This window comes from Phyllostomus discolor, chromosome 6 (genome assembly GCF_004126475.2).
Source record: "Phyllostomus discolor isolate MPI-MPIP mPhyDis1 chromosome 6, mPhyDis1.pri.v3, whole genome shotgun sequence".
NCBI classification, from domain to species: Eukaryota; Metazoa; Chordata; class Mammalia; order Chiroptera; family Phyllostomidae; genus Phyllostomus; species Phyllostomus discolor.
In genome coordinates, this window is record NC_040908.2 from 110,353,108 (window position 1) to 110,371,512 (window position 18,405).

Genomic DNA, 18,405 nt, shown 5'->3' on the forward strand with positions numbered 1-18,405 from the left:
TGAAGTAATATTTCATATTCACTGCTGACTCCAGAGAGGCCTACATTTCCCATTCACCATGATTGCTGGAGCTTCTAAGTAGGCGAGGAGGATCCTAGGAACCCCATGACCTGTTCACATGGCCTAGGAATCCACCAAAAGCATGATTACTGTCAGCCTCAGCTAAATTCTTCCATAGACACCTAGCCGTGTGTACCAAGGAGCTTGCTTGGACTCCCTTACACATCTGTCATCCAAATTCACCACACAAGTAAAAACCCTGAACATCTGCCTTCACCCGTATTCTCACTCGCATTCTGCTTTGGGACTGCTCTCCCATCTCTTCTGTCTCCATTCCCTCCCAGGTTTATTCATTAATTTCACTAGTTTGTCTCACAAAATAAATGCCCCCACATGTTTGATCCAATCACAGACTGTTCCTTCTACTTTTTGGGGACTTGTTCCAAAAGACCTGATTCTCCTTCAGCTTCACAAGAAGACTCACTCTACCACATTGAGTAGCTCAGTCAGGATGCGGGATCAGACTTCAGATCATTGCTTGCTTACCTTTATTCTTTGAGAGGAATGATGTGTCTGATTTATTCATAATTATGTTAGCAATTATCACTGAATTGCTGTTTTTCTATTATTTGTCTCATCGTTAGGCTGTAATCATCTTAAGAGCTGGACTGTAACCTTGGACAGAATAGTTTCTTGGTATGTGAATTGAATGAATGAATAAATGAGCAAATGAATGAAGTATGAACTAAAAATCATTGGCTTTGGTATCAAAAAGATCTGGGTTTGCACAATGGAATACTACTAAGCCATTAAAAAGGAGAAAATTTTACCCTTTGCAACAGTATGGATGGACCTGGAGAACATTATGCTAAGTGAAATAAACCAGGCAGAGAAAGACAAATACCATATGATTTCATTCATATGTGTAATCTGATGAGCAGACTGAAGTAAGAAGGAAAATGGGGACAGACTCATAGATGGAGAATAGGATGACAGCTAGTTGGGGCAAGGTGGGGGAGGTTAAAGGGTGGAAGCATTGAGCAAAAAGGAAAAAGGACTCATGGACATGGACAACAGTGTGCTGATTGCTGGGGAGAGGCAGGTATAAGGGGACTAAAAGGTAATGTAAAAAAATGCAATGAAGATTAAATTAAGGAAAGAAAGAGAAAAGGTCTGGGTTTGAATCTGGCTCTATCACCTGCTCTCTGGATGAGCTGGAGCAACTTGCTTAACCTTTCTGTACCATAGTTTCTTTGTTCCCTGTAAACTCTAAAATGTGGATAATGGTGCATATCTTTCAAAAAGATTGTTAGATATAGTTAAGTGAGAGAAGATGTACAAATGCCTAGTACTGTGTAGGATGTATAGAAGAACTCTAATAGTAGTTTTTGGAAAAAAGAAACATTGCTGGTATGGCTCTGTGGTTGGAATGTCTGTTGTCCTGTGCACTGAAAGGCTGCAGGTTCCATTCCCAGCCAGGGCACATACCTAGGCAGTGGATAAAAATAAAATTAAATTAAAAAAGAGATAGACATTAAAAGACCTAAAGGCAAATGGAGGGGACTCACTGGTCACCACTAGGAAGAACACTGACCAAGGTTTATTCCTTGGACCTCTGAGAAGGGAATATACTGGTTACTTTGGAGATCAAAAGTAGCTGGGGGAAAAAAAATAGTAGAACAAAGGAAACAACCCGGTAGAGAGGAACTTCTGGTAGAGAGGAACCAAAAGTCATCATTACTGAACTATAAGTTCTTTGAAGAGCTATGGTATCTAATGTATTAATGTATACTTTGCATCTATCCCCACTCTGTACATTGCAAATGTTTGTTGAATAAATCAATGAGTAAATATTGGTTAGGATCTTGTGAGATTCTTAGCCTTGACAAATAATCTATGGACTTAATGTTATTTAAAATAATTTTAACAGAAGAAATATAAAATAATTTAAATGTGGAAACTCTATTTAATCAGCAAATAACATTGAGCATCCACTATAGGCAAGAGACTTAGGCAGAAGGAGGAGGGAAAACATCCACAGCTCATCCCCAAGAAACAACTGCTGTTAAAATTTTGAATATTTTCCCAGTCTTCTTTTTATTTTTTACATATTCTGTGAGTTCACTAAACTATATCAGATCATATAAGGTAACTGGCAAATAAAATTTTCAATTATGTATGACCCCTTTATTTAAACGAAGAGGACTATTCTAATTTTCTAATCACTTGCCTCAACTTTACAAGTTCCATTTCAGTCTATAAAGTTGAAATTCAAGGAAAAGTGAAGAAGAGGAAGGGAAAAGTTACAAATATGTTTATTTTTTTAAAGATTTTATTTACTTATTTTAGACAGAGGGGATGGGAGGAAGAAAGAGAGGGAGAGAAACATCAATGTGTGGGTGCCTCTCACATGGTTGCCACTGGTGACCTGGCCCGCAACCCAGGCATGTGCCCTGACAGGGAATCATACTAGTGACCCTTTGGTTCACAGGTAGGTGCTCAGCCCACTGAGCCACACCAGCCAGGGCACAAATATGTTTAATTCATACTTTTTTAAAGTCTTCGGAACCCACTTTCATACAACCTCCATATTTTATAATGTAAGTAGTTACAAAAATTTCAGTTCAGGAAATATCCTCAGTCCTCAACCTTGCTTTTCCTCTCGAGACAAGAGATTCAGGGCTTGGGACGTGACAGCCTGATCTTTGAGACCAAAGGGGAATCTGAAACTCTTCTCTCAGATCTGTTTTGCTCTCAGTGAAATCTGAACTGTAAAAAATCCATCCAGCATCTATACTAACACCCGGGCCTTTTCCTTATCATTTTGACTTGAGAGATAAAATCTGACACCAGAGACAGTGGTCAGATCACAGGAATTGTCAACATTCTATGTTAGCTTTCATAGCATTAAGATCATTCAGTTTTTTCTTAACATAAGCATTTCCATGCCATTAAATTGCCTATAAACAAGATAATGTTTAATGGTTGGATAATGTTGTTATGTGAAAATATCATAATTTTGTTAATATTTTCTCTTTGGAGACATTTAGGTTTTCAACTTTAGTTGTTATAAAGCACACTACAATGAAAAGCTTTGTGTAAAACTTTTTCTTTCAGATAATATTCTGAGCAAAGATCTCTCCAGAAGGGCAATCATTAGACCAAAAAACACAAAAATGTTCTAAGTTCTCAGTACATGCTGTCATCTGACTTCCACCAATAGTATAAGACAATACCTATCTCACTATATATTTGCCAGTCCTGAGTAGTCTGAAAATAGAGGGCAAACTTAATAATTTGGTAGATTAAATACTAATTTTAACTTGTATTTACTGGGTCATTGATGGGGTTCAATTCTTTACCATTTCTGTCCCCTTATCTGTGAACCTAATTGTTGATTTCTCTTGTAAGATGCTAAATAGCTCTATTGGCTTTCACAGGCTCTCTATAAATATATGAATCTGTTGTCTGTTTTATTTATGATGGATAATTTCTCAAGTTGATTTTTGCTTTCAACACACATTTATCTGAGTTTTCCCAGTGTGCCAGGCACTGGTCTAGTCATCGTGGATAAAACACATGTAGTCTCTACTCCTAATGATCTCGGGGTTTAATAGGGGAGGCAGGCAGGTAAACAGTGAGTGCAATAAGGTTTTGACACATTGATTAGAAGTACAAAAAGGCTGTGCTGGATGCACTAAAAGAGGTGAGTGATCAATCCTACATATCAATTCTACATATTGGGGCCAGGAAAGGCTTCATAGAGACAATTCTTAACTGTCAAATACTGAACAAACTGCTAGAGAGTAACAAGGGACAAGGGAGGCAAAGGCCTTCCAGGCAAAGGGAACCTACAGACAAGGCCAGAGAGCTGGTTGGTTAAGGGAACACCAATAGGTGGTTCTGGGATAGGGAGTAAAACATCAGGCAAATCCAAAGAGAGACTGGAAAGACCTCAGAGGTCACATAATATTTAAAATTATACACAACTTAAGATGTTCAACAAAGTCAAAGTAGACTTTTCCTTACTTGTCTTTTACATTATGTTTAAGCTATGAAAGTCCTTCCTAACCCAGAACTTTTATGGTTACCTTTATTTTCTTCTAGTTTCTACTTAATACTTTGATTTTTACTCTTTACATTTATTACTTAATTCATCTGGAATGGACTTTGTTATATGAATGGTAAACCTCATTTGGATATTTTCTCCTGTTTTAAGGTTTATCATATCTACATCAAGTTTCCTTCTGTAACCTTATTTTGGTAAAGGTAAAAACAGGGAGTGATGAATATCTAATAAAGAGTATTTATTCACACCTGGGGACAATGCTAAGGAAAACAACAACAAAAAAAATTAATTGGGAGTTTGCTCTTTTACTGAACTGTGCCAAACATTACAGATGCAAACTCACAGCCATTCAGGGTCCTGGCTCTCAGAGCCCCACTGCTAATCTGAATTTATAGATAGCAGGTTTTTAAGGAACCAGCTGTGTTTCCAAAGACAGTAATTTATTCTAATGGCAGCTGAAGTGTGGAGAGGAAGGAGGAATAGTCACAGCCAGCTTGATTTGTTTAGTCCTACCAGAAATTAGGTGGAGTCAAGTTCCCTGCCCCGACGCTGGCTGGAAATCGAGGGGGCGGGCCAGAGTCTGTGCAGGGCCAGTTATGAGCAGAGAGCTGTGATTGGTTACAAAGGCAAGCATAACCTGACAGGATTGGTTCTAGGCTCTCCCAGCTGTTGTTACTTCAAAGCATTCTGAAGGCCTGTCCACCAATCACAGGGCTCCTTATTGGAAGAAGCTGCGGCTGGAGATTGCCAGGAGCCCCTAGCAACACTGCGGCTTTCGAAATCTGAGGGGGGAAAGACTGGGGAGTCAGCGGACAGTGGAAAAGAGCGCCTGTGTCTGAGGATGAGCGGGCTGTCAGGATGGATGGACACCCCACCCTCTGAAGAACACTTAGATTCACAAAACAAAAAACTGGAAAACCAAGAAGAGGAGATAGGATTTAAGGAACTGGACGGTCTGAAGGAAGCCTTGGCAAACCTCCGGGGGCTGTCGGACGAGGAGAAGAGTGAGAAAGCGAGGCTTTGCTCCCGCATCAACGAGCAGTCCCAGCTCATCTGCATCCTGAAGCGGAGGTCAGATGAGGCTCTGGAGCGCTGTCAGGTCCTGGAGTTGCTCAATGCAGAGCTGGAGGAGAAGAGGATGCTGGAGACCGAGAAGCTAAAGGCCAAGAGTGAGCTTGCCCAGAAGCTGGAGGAACGCTTTATGACCCTGGCAGCCAACCATGAGTTGATGATCCGCTTCAAGGACGAACACAAGAGTCAGAACATCAAGCTAAGAGAGGAGAATGAGAAGCTGAGGCTGGAGAACAGCAACCTCTTCAGCCAAGCGCTGAAGGACAAGGAGACTAAAGTCCTGCAGCTCACCGCCCGAAGCAAGGCCCTGGCTGAAGAGCTGCAGACTCTGAAAGAGAGGTGTGCCCAAGAGACCAGCAGGGCACAGGCCCGAGAGAAGGAGCTGCTGGAGCTGCAGAGCCAGCAGGCAAGCGCCCACGCCAAGGAGACAGAGCAGCTGCGCAGCCAGCTGCAGAACCTCAAGCAGCAGCACCAGCAGGCCACAGCGCAGATGGCAAAGGCCGAGCAGGCCCACAGCAGCCTGAGCCAGGAGCTGCAGGCCAGGCTGCAGGTGGTCACTCGGGAGAAAGAGGAGCTGCTGCAGCTGTCCATGGAGAGGGGCAAGGTGCTTCAGAGCAAGCAAGCAGAGATCCGCCAGCTTGAGGAGAAGTTGGAGACTGCAGATGTGGCCAGGAGACAAGCGCTAGAGCGGTTTGAGCAAGAGGCAGTAGCTGTGGACAGTAACTTAAGAGTCCGGGAACTTCAGCGCAGGGTGGATGGGATCCAGAAGGCCTACGATGAGCTCAGACTACAGTCAGAAGCCTTCAAAAAGCACAGTCTGGATCTTTTAAGCAAGGAGAGAGAACTCAATGCCAAACTCCGCCATCTCTTCCCATAAGGAAGCTTCTGCTTCCTCTGACCTTCAACGTAGAATTCAAATATTTGTGCCTTAGCATTATGGCAAGAGTAAAGATGGTTTTGCATTTTTAAAAAAATATTTTTAAGCACAAAAGGCACCTCAAAGAAAAGCTATTTTACTATTATATTGTTGTTGACTTGTAAGGCTAATACTAAGTTTCACTCATACCGCTTAGAATACATGTCATTTACCAGATTGCGTTCTGTGCCTTTGAAATGTGTGCTATCAGTATCCCTACCTCTCCTATAATATACTATTTATTCTCAACCCAGATATTTTCATATAGCCTATGATTTTAAATTAGCAGCTCCTATAGATTTAAGTAAATATTAAATGTGCAATCAGATGTGCTATTGTGAAAAAAGTTAGTATAATCAGCCCTTGTAGATAGGTAGATTTTTAGTCTCCTATAGTTGAAATGGTAAGCTATAATAGTGAACAACATAATAATAGCATGGACAACTTGCAGAAAGTGTCTGATTTTGCAAGAGGCCAAACAATTGCTTGCGTCACTAGCTTTACAACAGTATCCTTTTTATTTTATTTGCACTAGTTTGGAAAACACAGATTGACATCATTAAGCAAATTTTATTATAGTCCTTCTGTATTAGCAATAAGATTCAAATAAGTGCAATCAACTAGTTTTGATTTTTTTCTTGTGAGCTTAGATCGCATTCCATTTTTTGTTTTTTCTCCTTAATAAAAACAGGATTTATAGATATAAGAAGGCAAAAATGTCAGCAGTTTCATTTAATAGTGTACCCTATACTAATAGAAAGAAGGCCCCAATTTGGGATAACAAGTCATAGCAGACTGGATAGAAACATATAGAAACTGATAGTGATTTTTTTTATTAGCATATGGGTTTTTTTGCAATTAGCTTTTTCCCTTTTTGAAACTTCTAAACAGAATGTGTATATGTATATTTAAGCATTTTTGTAGGAATACCTAAATATATAGTTATAAAAACAAAATAGTTATATATTTATATAAAGTTCTTAAAGAGGTAGTTATTAAAAATACACCTTATGCTTCCTCATTTCCCTGTATTTAGATGATATATAAACATTATTAAGAATACCTCTCAAAACAAATTGTAATGTAGTGTGTTGCTCACACATTTGGTGTCAGGAGTGCCAAGAGTTACCTAATGGTTTGGATTCATTAAAAAATATTTCTTGGTACCTTCATTGTTTTATTTTATTTTTTACTTTTTGGTAATTTTTAAAATATATCTTATTGATTATGCTATTACAGTTGTCCCATTTTTTTCTCACCTTTATTCCCCTCTGTCCTATACCCCTCTCCCACCATCATTCCCCCACCTTAGTTCATGTCCATGGGTCATAAATATATGTTCTTTGGCTTCTCCATTTCCCATACTATTCTTAACCTCCCCCTGTCTATTTTGTACCTATCATTTATGTTTCTTATTCCCTGTAACTTTTCCCCCATTCTCCCCTCTCCCCCTCCCCACTGAGAACCTTCCATGTGATCTCTATTTCTGTGAATCTGTTTCTGTTCTAGTTGTTTGTTTAGTTTGTTTTTGTTTTTTTTAGGATTGGTTGTAGATAGTTGTGAGTTTGTTGTCATTTTACTGTTCGTATTTTTTATCTTCTTCTTTTTCTTAGATAAGTCCCTTTAACATTTCATATAATAAGGGCCTGGTGATGATGAACTCCTTTAACTTAACCTTATCTGGAAGCACTTTATCTGCCCATCCATTCTAAATGATAGCTTTGCTGGGTAAAGTAATCTTGGACGTAGGTCCTTACCTTTCATGTCTTGGAATACTTCTTGCCAGCCCATTCTTGCCTGCAAGATTTCTTGTGAGAAATCAGCTGAGAGTCTTATGGGAACTCCTTTGTAGGTAACTGTCTCCTTTTCTCTTGCTGCTTTTAAGAGTCTCTCCTTCTCTTTAATCTTGAGTAATGTAATTATGATTGCCTTGGTGTGTGCTTCCTTGGGTACTTTTCTGGAACTCTCTGAGCTTCATGGACTTCCTAGGAGTCTTATTTCCTTCGCCAGATTAGGGAAGTTCTCCTTCATTATGTTTTCAAATAAGTTTCCAAATTCTTGCTCTTCCTCTTCTCCTTCTGGCATCCCTATAATTTGGATGTTGGAATGTTTAAAGTTGTCCCAGAGGTTTCTAAGCCTCTCCTCATTTTTTGAATTCTTTTTTCTTAAATCTGTTCTGGTTGAATGTTTATTTTTCCCTTCTGCTCCAAACCATTGATTTGAGTCCTGCTTTCCTTCCCTTCACTGTTGATTCCCTGTATATTTTCCTTTATTTCACTTTTCATAGCCTTCACTTTTTCCTCTGTTTTGCAACCATATTCAACCATTTCTGTGAGCATCTTGATTACCAGTGTTTTGAACTCTGCATCTGATAGGTTGGCTATATCTTCATTGCTTAGTTGTATTTTTTCTAGAGCTTTGATCTATTCTTTCATTTGGGCTGTATTTTTTTGTCTTGGTGTGCCTGTTATGTACTAAGGGGCAGAACCTTAGATATTTGCCAGGGTGGGTCAACACATGGCTGCATTGTGGTGTTGCATGTGGGGGAGGGGTCTGAGAGGGAACAATGCCACTTGCTCAGCAGTTGGCCAGCTTTCAGTAACTTTCTCTGCTACCCACAAGCAAATTGGGCCTTTTTGGTGCTGATTCCCAGGTGGGTGGGTTTGTGTACATTCTAGGACCCTGTGGATCTCTCCAATGAACTCTCCTGTGAGGCTGGGAGTTTCTTCTGCCACCTGAATTCCCACAGGTTTTATCAGTCAGAAGTTTTGAGGGTTAATTTCCCAGCAGTGGAACCCTGGGTTATGAGGGCTGTGTTGCTCCTCAGTTGTTCCTCCTGATATATCCACATGCAAATGTAGAACCACCCACTCCACCAGCTATTACCTAGCCCACCCTGGTCCTCCAGCTGCCACCTTACCATGAGTCCTCTCCACCCTGGCTGCCTGTCTCTGCCTTGGCTGCCTGTCTCCACCCCTCCTACTGGTCTGGATGAATGTCTCTTCTTCAACTCCTTGGTTGTCAGACTTCCACACAGTTTGATTTTCTGGCAGTTCTGGTTATTTTTTGTTTTTAAATTTGTTGTCCTTTGGTTGTGTGAGGTGGCAAAGTGTATTTACCTATACCTCCATTTTGGCTGGAAGTTCCTTTCTTTGTAAATTTTTTATTGTATTTTTTCCGTTACCATTTAGCCCCCTTATTTAATAAACAATTTTCAAGCTTCAGATTACCTCAAGCATGTTTTAAACCTTTTTCCTCACAGTTTTATCACGATTGAGATATTAAATACAGATATCAGGGAACTATATAACTGGCTTTGAAAAGACTATTTACCTCCTCTTACATGTTACCAAGGATCAGAATATAGGGGCTAACTTTATAATGGTTATCCTCTGTTGAGCCCATAGTATTTATCATTATGATGAAGCTCTTGAAATAGATAATTTTATTTAATCCTTAGGGCCATTCAAGAAGGTAATTATGTTAATTTGTATTTCAAAGAAGAAGAAACCAGGATTTAGTAATTTGCCCAAAACCAGCTAGTCACCAAAGAAGCTGGGATTTTGATGACACTACCACACTGAAAGATTGTGGGTTGTCCACTGAGAGCCATGCTCTGGGGATAGGCACTGAGAATGAGCATGTACTAGTATGTTTTCTGCCCTGGAAGAGCTCTCACACACTCTAAGCTATGGATAAAAAAGCAATTACATACAGTATGGTGTGTTTCCACAGGGGGTGTCATGAGATCCCAGTGGATAATGCCAGGTCCTCCCACCCTCCTGACACAAACACACAGAACAGCTAACTCTGCCTGGGGGTAAGGGTTGGATGGTTGAGAGGATGTTCAGAGATCACTAATACAGGAGTTGATATACAATCTAGTTGTTAAATAGCTAGTAGAATTTCATCAGGTAAAGAAAAAGGAGAAATGTTTGAGATAGCATCATGTAGAAAGTCATGGAAGTTTAAAAAAAATGTCCAGAATATTTGGGGAAATCAGGTGCAGAGGTGCACCTGATTTTGAGGTACAGAGAAGCATGTCTACATATAGAACTGGAAGAGAAGGTTGTGGGCATCATATAGGTAGTCTCGAAATTTAGGCTGGTCCCTTATATTGGGGAGAGAGAGGGTGAATGGGGAGGGACAAGCGTACAAATAAGGGCCACAAACCAGCCCTCCTCTTCCCACCCAGGTTCAGGAGGCTCTGCCAGGGGCCTGGTGTGCATGCTGCCAGCATCCCTCTCTCCCTCCCTAACCCCCACACCTGCCCGTCCAAGCTCCACCCAGTCGTCCCAATCAGCCTTCTAGTGGTGGTCTCTCCAGCCCAAGTTTTGTGCCCAGCCTTTGAGGAGGAAGAGGAGGCTTCTGGGCAGAGGCCAAGCAGGTCCCAGAAGAAGGCTGATGGTCATTTGGGAAGGGAATCTTGGGTCCTGGCCCCCAAGTGTGGTCTAGTAGAAGACTTGGCCTGGGATTCCTCCTTAATGGGGAAGGGTTGGTCTGGAAGAACACAGAGGGTGGGCAAGGTAGGGGGCGCATGTCCCCTAAAATATGGGTGTGACGGAAGGATCTCAGTTGCCCAGGTCTAAGGACAGTGTTAGGGAGTTTGGGTTAGCTTGGACCATATAAAACTGCTTCTTCATTGGTCACAAATGACTAGGTATGAGCCTTTCATAATGTCTAATACCCTTTTGAAAGATATCAAAAATGGGTAATGAGCATAGAGGGTCAAGGAAGAATGCCTCAAAAAAAAAAACAAGGAAAAGAATTCACAACATAGACTAAGAAAGTAAAAGAAGTGTGAACCTGTGATGTGTCAAGTGCTTTTCTTGTCACCTTCATATCACCCCTTCAGGGAGGTTCAGTTTTCACTATTTTACAGATGAAAAAAGTGAGACTGAGACGGTGACTTGCCCAAAGCCAGGGAGCTTTGGGGTTGGCAGGAGCGAGCTTTGGACCCAAGCCACTCTGGCAGAGTCAGCTTCATGGGTATATTGCCTGCTTTAATGTTCCACTATTGCTGCCTTGAGATTCTTAATCATTGTGTGACAAAGGGCTGTACATTTTCATATCCTGCTGAGCATTGCAATTTATGTAGCTGGATCTCCTTTCTGGCTCTAAAACCCATGCTCTTCCCCCCTCCCCCACTATACAAACCACCTTCTAACTAGCCACAAAATGGCATTGTCTTTTTGTGCTTCACAGCACTTTGTATCCCATGCTCTCAGTGCTTAATTTGTAGTCAGTCTGTGACCCAGAGCCAAATTCAGGGATGAGCAACTAGTTTATTGTGGTATGCTGATGTATGAGATGATCTTATCACTGAAACAAATTGGCAAAATGTCAATGGACTGTGGCCAAACGACTGCCCTTGAAGGGAAATTTAAAAAACAAAACAATGAAACTGCTTTATAAAGCAACCTGTAGCCCTAGTAAATTTTCTGCAATATTCTACAAGCAGTAGCCCTAATGTGAAAGTCAGCAGACAGAGATTCTAAAGTCGAAGAATGTGTGAGTAGCACTGTGTGGCTGATAAGTGTGATCTTTGTGTGACCTATTCAATATACTGTAAGCCCTTCAGTGTGCCTCTAAGGAACTTGTCTGGTTTCAAAAAAATCATGGAAAAGAGCTAGAAAAGGAATGAGAGCTACAGGAAAAGTGAACTGACTGTATGATATTCTCATAATAGTGACTCTGTTTCAATTAGTAAAAATTAATTTGTTTCTAATAAGCAAAGTAGTAACAGAAACTCTATTTCCCCCCAACTTCACTGTATTAAAACAAAATAATAATTTAAAGAAGATTGTCTGAAGGAGTACCTGCCCAGGGGCTTGCTCTTCTGTCCAGCCCTCATTCACTGAGATACCTGTAGAGTCACTGTGGCTGGGTCTGTATGGGAATGATTCTCTCCTTCCGACTTGGGCAAACCCAAGAGAACCAGACAGACATTTGAGATACTACATCGTGGCACATGAATAAAGGAAAAAGGACCATGGCCCTAACTGCTCTCCCAAAGCTGCCCCTGCTCCTCCAGGTGACCTGTCTTCCATTGTCATTGGCCAACATTGGGCCCTATGCAAACACCTCAACCAAGCTTCTTCATGGGGACTGTTGCCACCATGACTAACCTGGGCCAGTCAGGATCTGCCCCTGGATTGGAACAAGGCCAGCCTATGCCACAGAGTAGAAGGGGCTCTCTGATGAAAGCAGGGTTGGCTGCCAACAGTGTCTGTTGTAACACACCTAGTTACATTGACACAGCCTTATCAGGCTGGGGGTCCTTTTTTTTTTAACTTGGCCTCCTAAATTGTAGGGATTTTGGGAAGTGGCCAAGAATGGACATGTAATTATTTTTCCGTCTCCCTAAAGACAAACGAGGTTATTTTCCAAACACTAAAAACATCTTATTAAATTTAAGAGCTTAGAATTGTACAGATGCACCTCTCTGCTTCATGCTGTTCTCTCCAGACATTCTGTTTATCTCACTTGGAAAAAGCCCAAGAAAAAAGTTCCTTTTGGACAGATCTCCCTAGTCATTCAATGCACATTTAGCTGACTATGGTGGCCCCTTCCCCAGCCCCCTCATTCTCCAGTTTCACAAAGGGACTCACTCAGCTATTTGCCAGACTGTTCCTATTTAATGCTCTAACCTACTTTGATTTGTACTGGTCTAAAATGTCACTGTTTGTAATAATAAAAAATTGAAAACAGGCTATATGTCATCAATAAGGAGCTGATTAAACTGTGGGCCCTTCATACCTTGGAAGATGTTGTAAATGAAGAAAAGGAAGGAAGAAATAAGAAAGAAAAGAGAGAGGGGCTCTTTATATAGTACTATAGAAATATCTCCAGGATATACAGAGGGGAAAAAAACAAGATGCAAATAATATCTGTAGTATACTATTTTTTGTGTAAGTGTGGAGAGGCAGAGAGGGAAATAAGAAAATGAATATATTTACTCCTACTTGCATAAATACATATTGAGAAAAATAAATACTAATAAAGTGGTTATTAGTGGTGTGGAGGGGTTTAGGACTACCGTGGTTAGGGATAGGATGGAAAGGAAGCTTCTCAGTGTATACAATTTTATATCATTTGACTTTTGAACCACATGCATGTATTACTTATTTAAAAAGATAATAAAAACAGAAATAAAAGAATCTGGCACATAACTGCTTAACTTCCTAGTAAGCTCTGAGTAAAGGACCTCAAAAAGCCTACAAATTTTTCTTTCTCCAAGAATTGAGTTGACAAAACCTATTTTATGTAGAGCCAAATGTGTCCTGACATATCTGGGTCAGGCCATTGAGCTGGAAGCTTCCACTTTCACAAATGTTCAACAACATATGGCTCATGACAAAATCTTTTTCTATTCTTAGGAGTGCCTCCTAGTGATTACTATTTTTCTCCCAAATTTTAACATTTAAATATACACAACTTTTCTCATGGATTTTCACATGTTTGTGTGAGAACTAAATTTTAAATTTTAGAAAGCCTGTTTTCTTATTTCCAGTTTTTAGATTTTGGGAGTTGGTTTTTGGTTTCCGCCTAACAGGTAAACAAAAGATGGTAAAGGTAGGGCAGACCAAGCCATTCTGATCTTTCAGTTTTAATTAATAACTCATTCATTTATTATAGCTTATCAATTTAACAAATACTTATAAGAGCATACTATTGCTAAATTCTGGGATACAACGTGAGCAGACAGAGATCTTATCCTCACTGAATTTGCATCCCAGTGAGTGAGAAAAATGCTGAAAGATGGGATCACATGGGAGGGCATAGCAGGGTTTTACAACATAATGTAGGAGAGGTCAGGGAAAGCTTTACCTAGAAGTGACATTAAGCTAAAGTCTGTAGAATGTGTAAGAATCGTCTAAGAAAAGAGATGAATGAAGAAAGCCTGAGAGTACAGTAGCTCAGAAGCCTTCACAACACTTCCTGTTCCTGATAAGACAACTGCCTTTCCTTTTCTTCCCCCACCACTCCCTCCCACCGGAGCCATCCCCACCTCCCTCAACCCTACCCCTTTGGAATGCAAATAAAAAAATAAATTAAAAATAAAAATTAAAAATGTATTTAAATCCCAAAAAGAAAACTGCCTCTCCCAATAGCCACATCATTCAGCATGCAGAATAAGTAGTCATGGTAGACTCTAATATAAGACTCTGTGGCCAGATTAATTCCACTTTGCTCACATCCATATTTACCTTTGTCCCAGTCAGAAGTGTGAGCCTTTATAATCTGGCTCAATCCTCCCCTCACCCCATCCCTACTCAAACGCATTACTACTAGGCCCTTTGGAAACCCAGGTCCATGATCTCTGAACTATTCAAAGTATTAGAGCCGTGAGTGAATGCATGCATTGGCACAAGACTGCCTGAATTCAAATCTTGTCACTTACTGGGTGACCTTAACTAAGATCTAACTGAGTGAAGAGGAAATTGGAGAGCAAAAACTTTCAGTGAGTAAGAGATATAACCAAGACACCTTATGAATTTCACATTGATATAACCATAAAGAGAAAATAATTATGCAAATGACTCTAGAAAACAGTATTTTAAATGAATATCCGTAATATAATATATTCCAAAAAGAACTAGAATCACGAAGAAATCTTAGTAATTTCATAGATTAGCATTGATTAGTTTTATGGTTAGCTTTTATATTGGTATTCTTTTAAAACTGCTATATTATACTTTAAAACTATTTTTAAAGTATATTATATATGTATATATACATACATACACATAACAAGAGAATGAGAGAGGTTAAAGCAAAAAATGATTGTTAATGTTTTTTGAGATGAAATTTTCAATGTATAAATTAAGATATTAAAAAGTAAAGTAAAAATCATTTAATCTTAAATTTGAGTTGCAAATATCAGTCTAAACCTATAACAGTTTTACTTTTAAAAAAGAGAGCACTCTGTCCCCTGTAGAACTTGTGCCATTCTGCTGGATCTGCTCAGCAAAGCACCAGCCCTGATTCAGCTTCATTCCCTACCATCTCTGCTCCAACTCTCTGCTATAGAAAATTCATAAATGTATATATTGGTGTTGAAGTACCACACAGTCATGGTCTTTGTGGAGAATTGGATAGATTTGTATTCATCATCTATTCTAATCCCTCTTTTAATGTGCTTTTCTGTATTACAGAAATGGAAAAGCTAAAACAAAGAAACACGAAGCAAACTATATTTGCAGACTCTTCTGCAGTTATATTTGGAAGATGTAAATGAGTCAAGAGACCTTTTCCTTTGCTTTGGCTGTTGCTGCCAAGCACATTTTTGGAGACATTTTTCTGCAATAGCATTCCAATGAGCATTTGCTAGTTTTATGGGATATGGTAGCCAATCCCCAAGATAGCACCTAATGATTCTTGTCTCTTGTCTCCTGGTACCCCCATTCTTGTGTGGTCCCCTTCCATGGTGAATAAAGTCTGACTTGTGACTCATAGAATATCACCGAAGTGATTGATTGATTTATATGACTTCTGAGGCTGGGCCATAAAAAACATTGCTGCTGCTTCCTTGGTCTCTTGGATCATTCTCTCTAGGGGAAGCCAGCCACCATGTAGTGTAGAGGCTCGCTACAGCTTGTAGAGAGGCCCACATGGAGGGAGTACTGAGGCATCCCCCAGGACAAACCTGTCAGCCATCTTGGAAGTGGACCTTCCAGTCTGTGTTGAGCCTTCAGATGACTACAGCCCAAGTCAAAATCTGACTAAGTTTCATGAGAATTCTGGAGCCAGACTGTATAGCCAAGGCAATTACATGTTTCTGACCTGAGAGAGAGAGTAAATGTTTATTGTTGTTTTAAGGTTTTGGGTAACTTGTTAGGCAGCAATATAATATATGGAGTTGAGAGTTTTGGCAGCAGCTGTATTCTTGAAGCCAACACTTACCCATCTGGGGCAGAGATAACATTTTTTTATCAGGCCTGTTTGGCTGCATTGTACTGAGTGGCATTCTCGATCACCCAGTCTAATGCCCACTCCTCCCATCCTTTCAATGACTTTGTAAGCATGCATTCTCTGTATTCCATCTTTTTCTGCTTAAAATAGTTGGATTGGTATCTGTTTTCTGCAACTGAGCTTAACCTAATAAAAATATTCCTCTCAAATCAATAGCCAGACACTAGAGGCATTCCTGTTAAAGTAAGACATTAGACAAGGAAATTGGCTATCAACAGTATTATTTAACATCAGTCTGGAAGTGCTATTTCATTATTGTACTGCAAAGGAGGCAAAATTATCCTTATATGTAATAAGGTGATATAATTGTCTACCAGGAAAATTTGAATGAATAAGCTGAAAGTAAAAACTATTAAGAAATTTCAATGGGCTAGTCAGTTAAAAATTTAACAAAAAAAGATCAGTAGTTTTCCTACATAGCAACAATAACCATGCAGAAAATATAAAAGGAGAGATAATCTAGTCCAGTAACAAACTATGCATTAAATAATGGGGAAGGATAAATTAATAAACCTAATGCAATTTTTATAAAAATTCCAACTTTTTTGAACTTAAAAGATTTATGAAGTTATCTGGAAGAATAAATATTAATCTGTTGATTAAAAAATCTGAGAAAATAAAACAAAGGACTTGTCCTATGAGATATTTTATAAAGCTGCAGTTCAAATGGAATGATTTTGCTTTCAGAATGATGAGATTGATCAATGACCCAGAAGAAAAAGAGCAGAAATAGATCCAACTACAGGTATGAATTTGACATATAGGATACATGTTGAAAAACAAGAGGAGCAAGTATGAATTGTTCAATAAATTTTATTGTGGCAGATCCCATTTTGGAAAACTATATTCCTATGCCACATTTTATACCAGAATAAATTCCATTTGGATCAAAATGAAATATGTCACTTATGCTGATAAAAAACACTCAGTAAAATATAAATAGAATTAAAGAAGTTCTAAAACATACAGGAAAATATTAGTATTATTTAGGTTAATAAAGACTTCTTAGGTTTAATATTAAAGCCTGAACCCATGAAGAAAAATTTGACGATTGACTATTTAATAATCATAGCAAAACAAGCAATTTTAGCCCTTCCAACCCCCAATAAATAATCAACTGGGTGAAAATATATATGGGACAAAGGTATGTTTTCCTTATAATGCAGAAGTTCATCTAAATCAAGAAGGAAAAAGACAAACATTTTTCCTGACAAATGTCCTTTCCTTCCTCAAAGAAAAATGGACTAAGGAGGTGAAAAGGTTGTTCATATTAGAAATCAATCAGTATATGAAAAACACTAACATTCTCATAATAAAAGAAATGCAAATTCATGTGAAAATATGCACTTTTTGTTTTTGATTGGCACATTTTTAAAAGAACAAATCAACTGTCATTGCATGTGCTGGAACTAAATACTGTCATGCACCATTGGTGAGACATACCTTTCCATAGGTAATAGAGTCTATGTATAAATATTTTGTATAAAAATTCTACTTCAAAGAATTTATTCTAAGGAAGTTATATAGAATAGAACCAAGATATTTGCACAGCATTATTGTGTGGTTTGTAATACTGTTACTGAGCAAACTGGGACCTGGTGCCTTCACATATGACCCAACAGTTAGTGTTGAAGAAAACAGGCTTTAATTAACAGTTCCAATCTTGGAGGTGCCAAGAGCACTTCTGCTTAGAGCCCTCCTCTTCCATGAGACCCAGAATTTCGCTCGCTTTCCAAAATTCTACAAGCCAAAACATGCCCAGAAGTTTCCCATATTTTTATTTATTCATTGGCTGGTTATGCAAAAATTTCCATCCTTTTTGGAATGTGCACTTGTGGGCTTTAGAGTCATCTTCCTTTTGCAGCAGTTTTTTTCTATAGGATTTTGGGTTCACTGTTCTTAGCCTCTGTGTAATGGTTCAGGAAAATATGTGGCGTGTTACACTGGATTATGTTGGACTCCAGGGAAGCACACATCCCAAGAGAGTGGCTTCTCTGTATGTCCTTCAGAGAAGAAGCCTGCCACTAGGCAGGCTTCTAGGCACTAGAACTGCACTCAGTGCAGTGCAGTCCAGGCACTAGGACTGCCACTCAGCAGTCCTAGTCACAGTTCAGCTTCAAGCATTTTTCATGAGCCTGGGTGGCTGGGCAGGTCCCTGCAGCTCCATCAGCTCTGCCACCATCTTCTTCAGGCAGACCTCCTCTCTCACTTGCAGACCTCGTGGCTCTTTTTCCTTCTGACCTTCAGCCAACCCTAATTTAAATACTTGATCTGGAACTTCCTATGTTATTTCATACCTGGCCCTTCCTATAACGCATTAGCGTCTGAGTTTTGTTTGTTTTTTTGTCAGTTCCCCAGTGTCTTTTACCATTTT

General features: G+C 39.5%; 1 protein-coding gene across 1 annotated transcript; it reads left to right on the forward strand.

Annotated features, from left to right (window-relative positions):
• Positions 1-4,714: 4,714 nt before the first annotated feature.
• CCDC89 (coiled-coil domain containing 89) lies at positions 4,715-6,387 on the forward strand. Its single transcript, XM_028516225.2, has one exon. The coding sequence runs from the start codon at positions 4,911-4,913 to the stop codon at positions 6,015-6,017; it is 1,107 nt and encodes a 368-aa protein (XP_028372026.1). The 5' UTR covers positions 4,715-4,910; the 3' UTR covers positions 6,018-6,387.
• Positions 6,388-18,405: the final 12,018 nt, after the last annotated feature.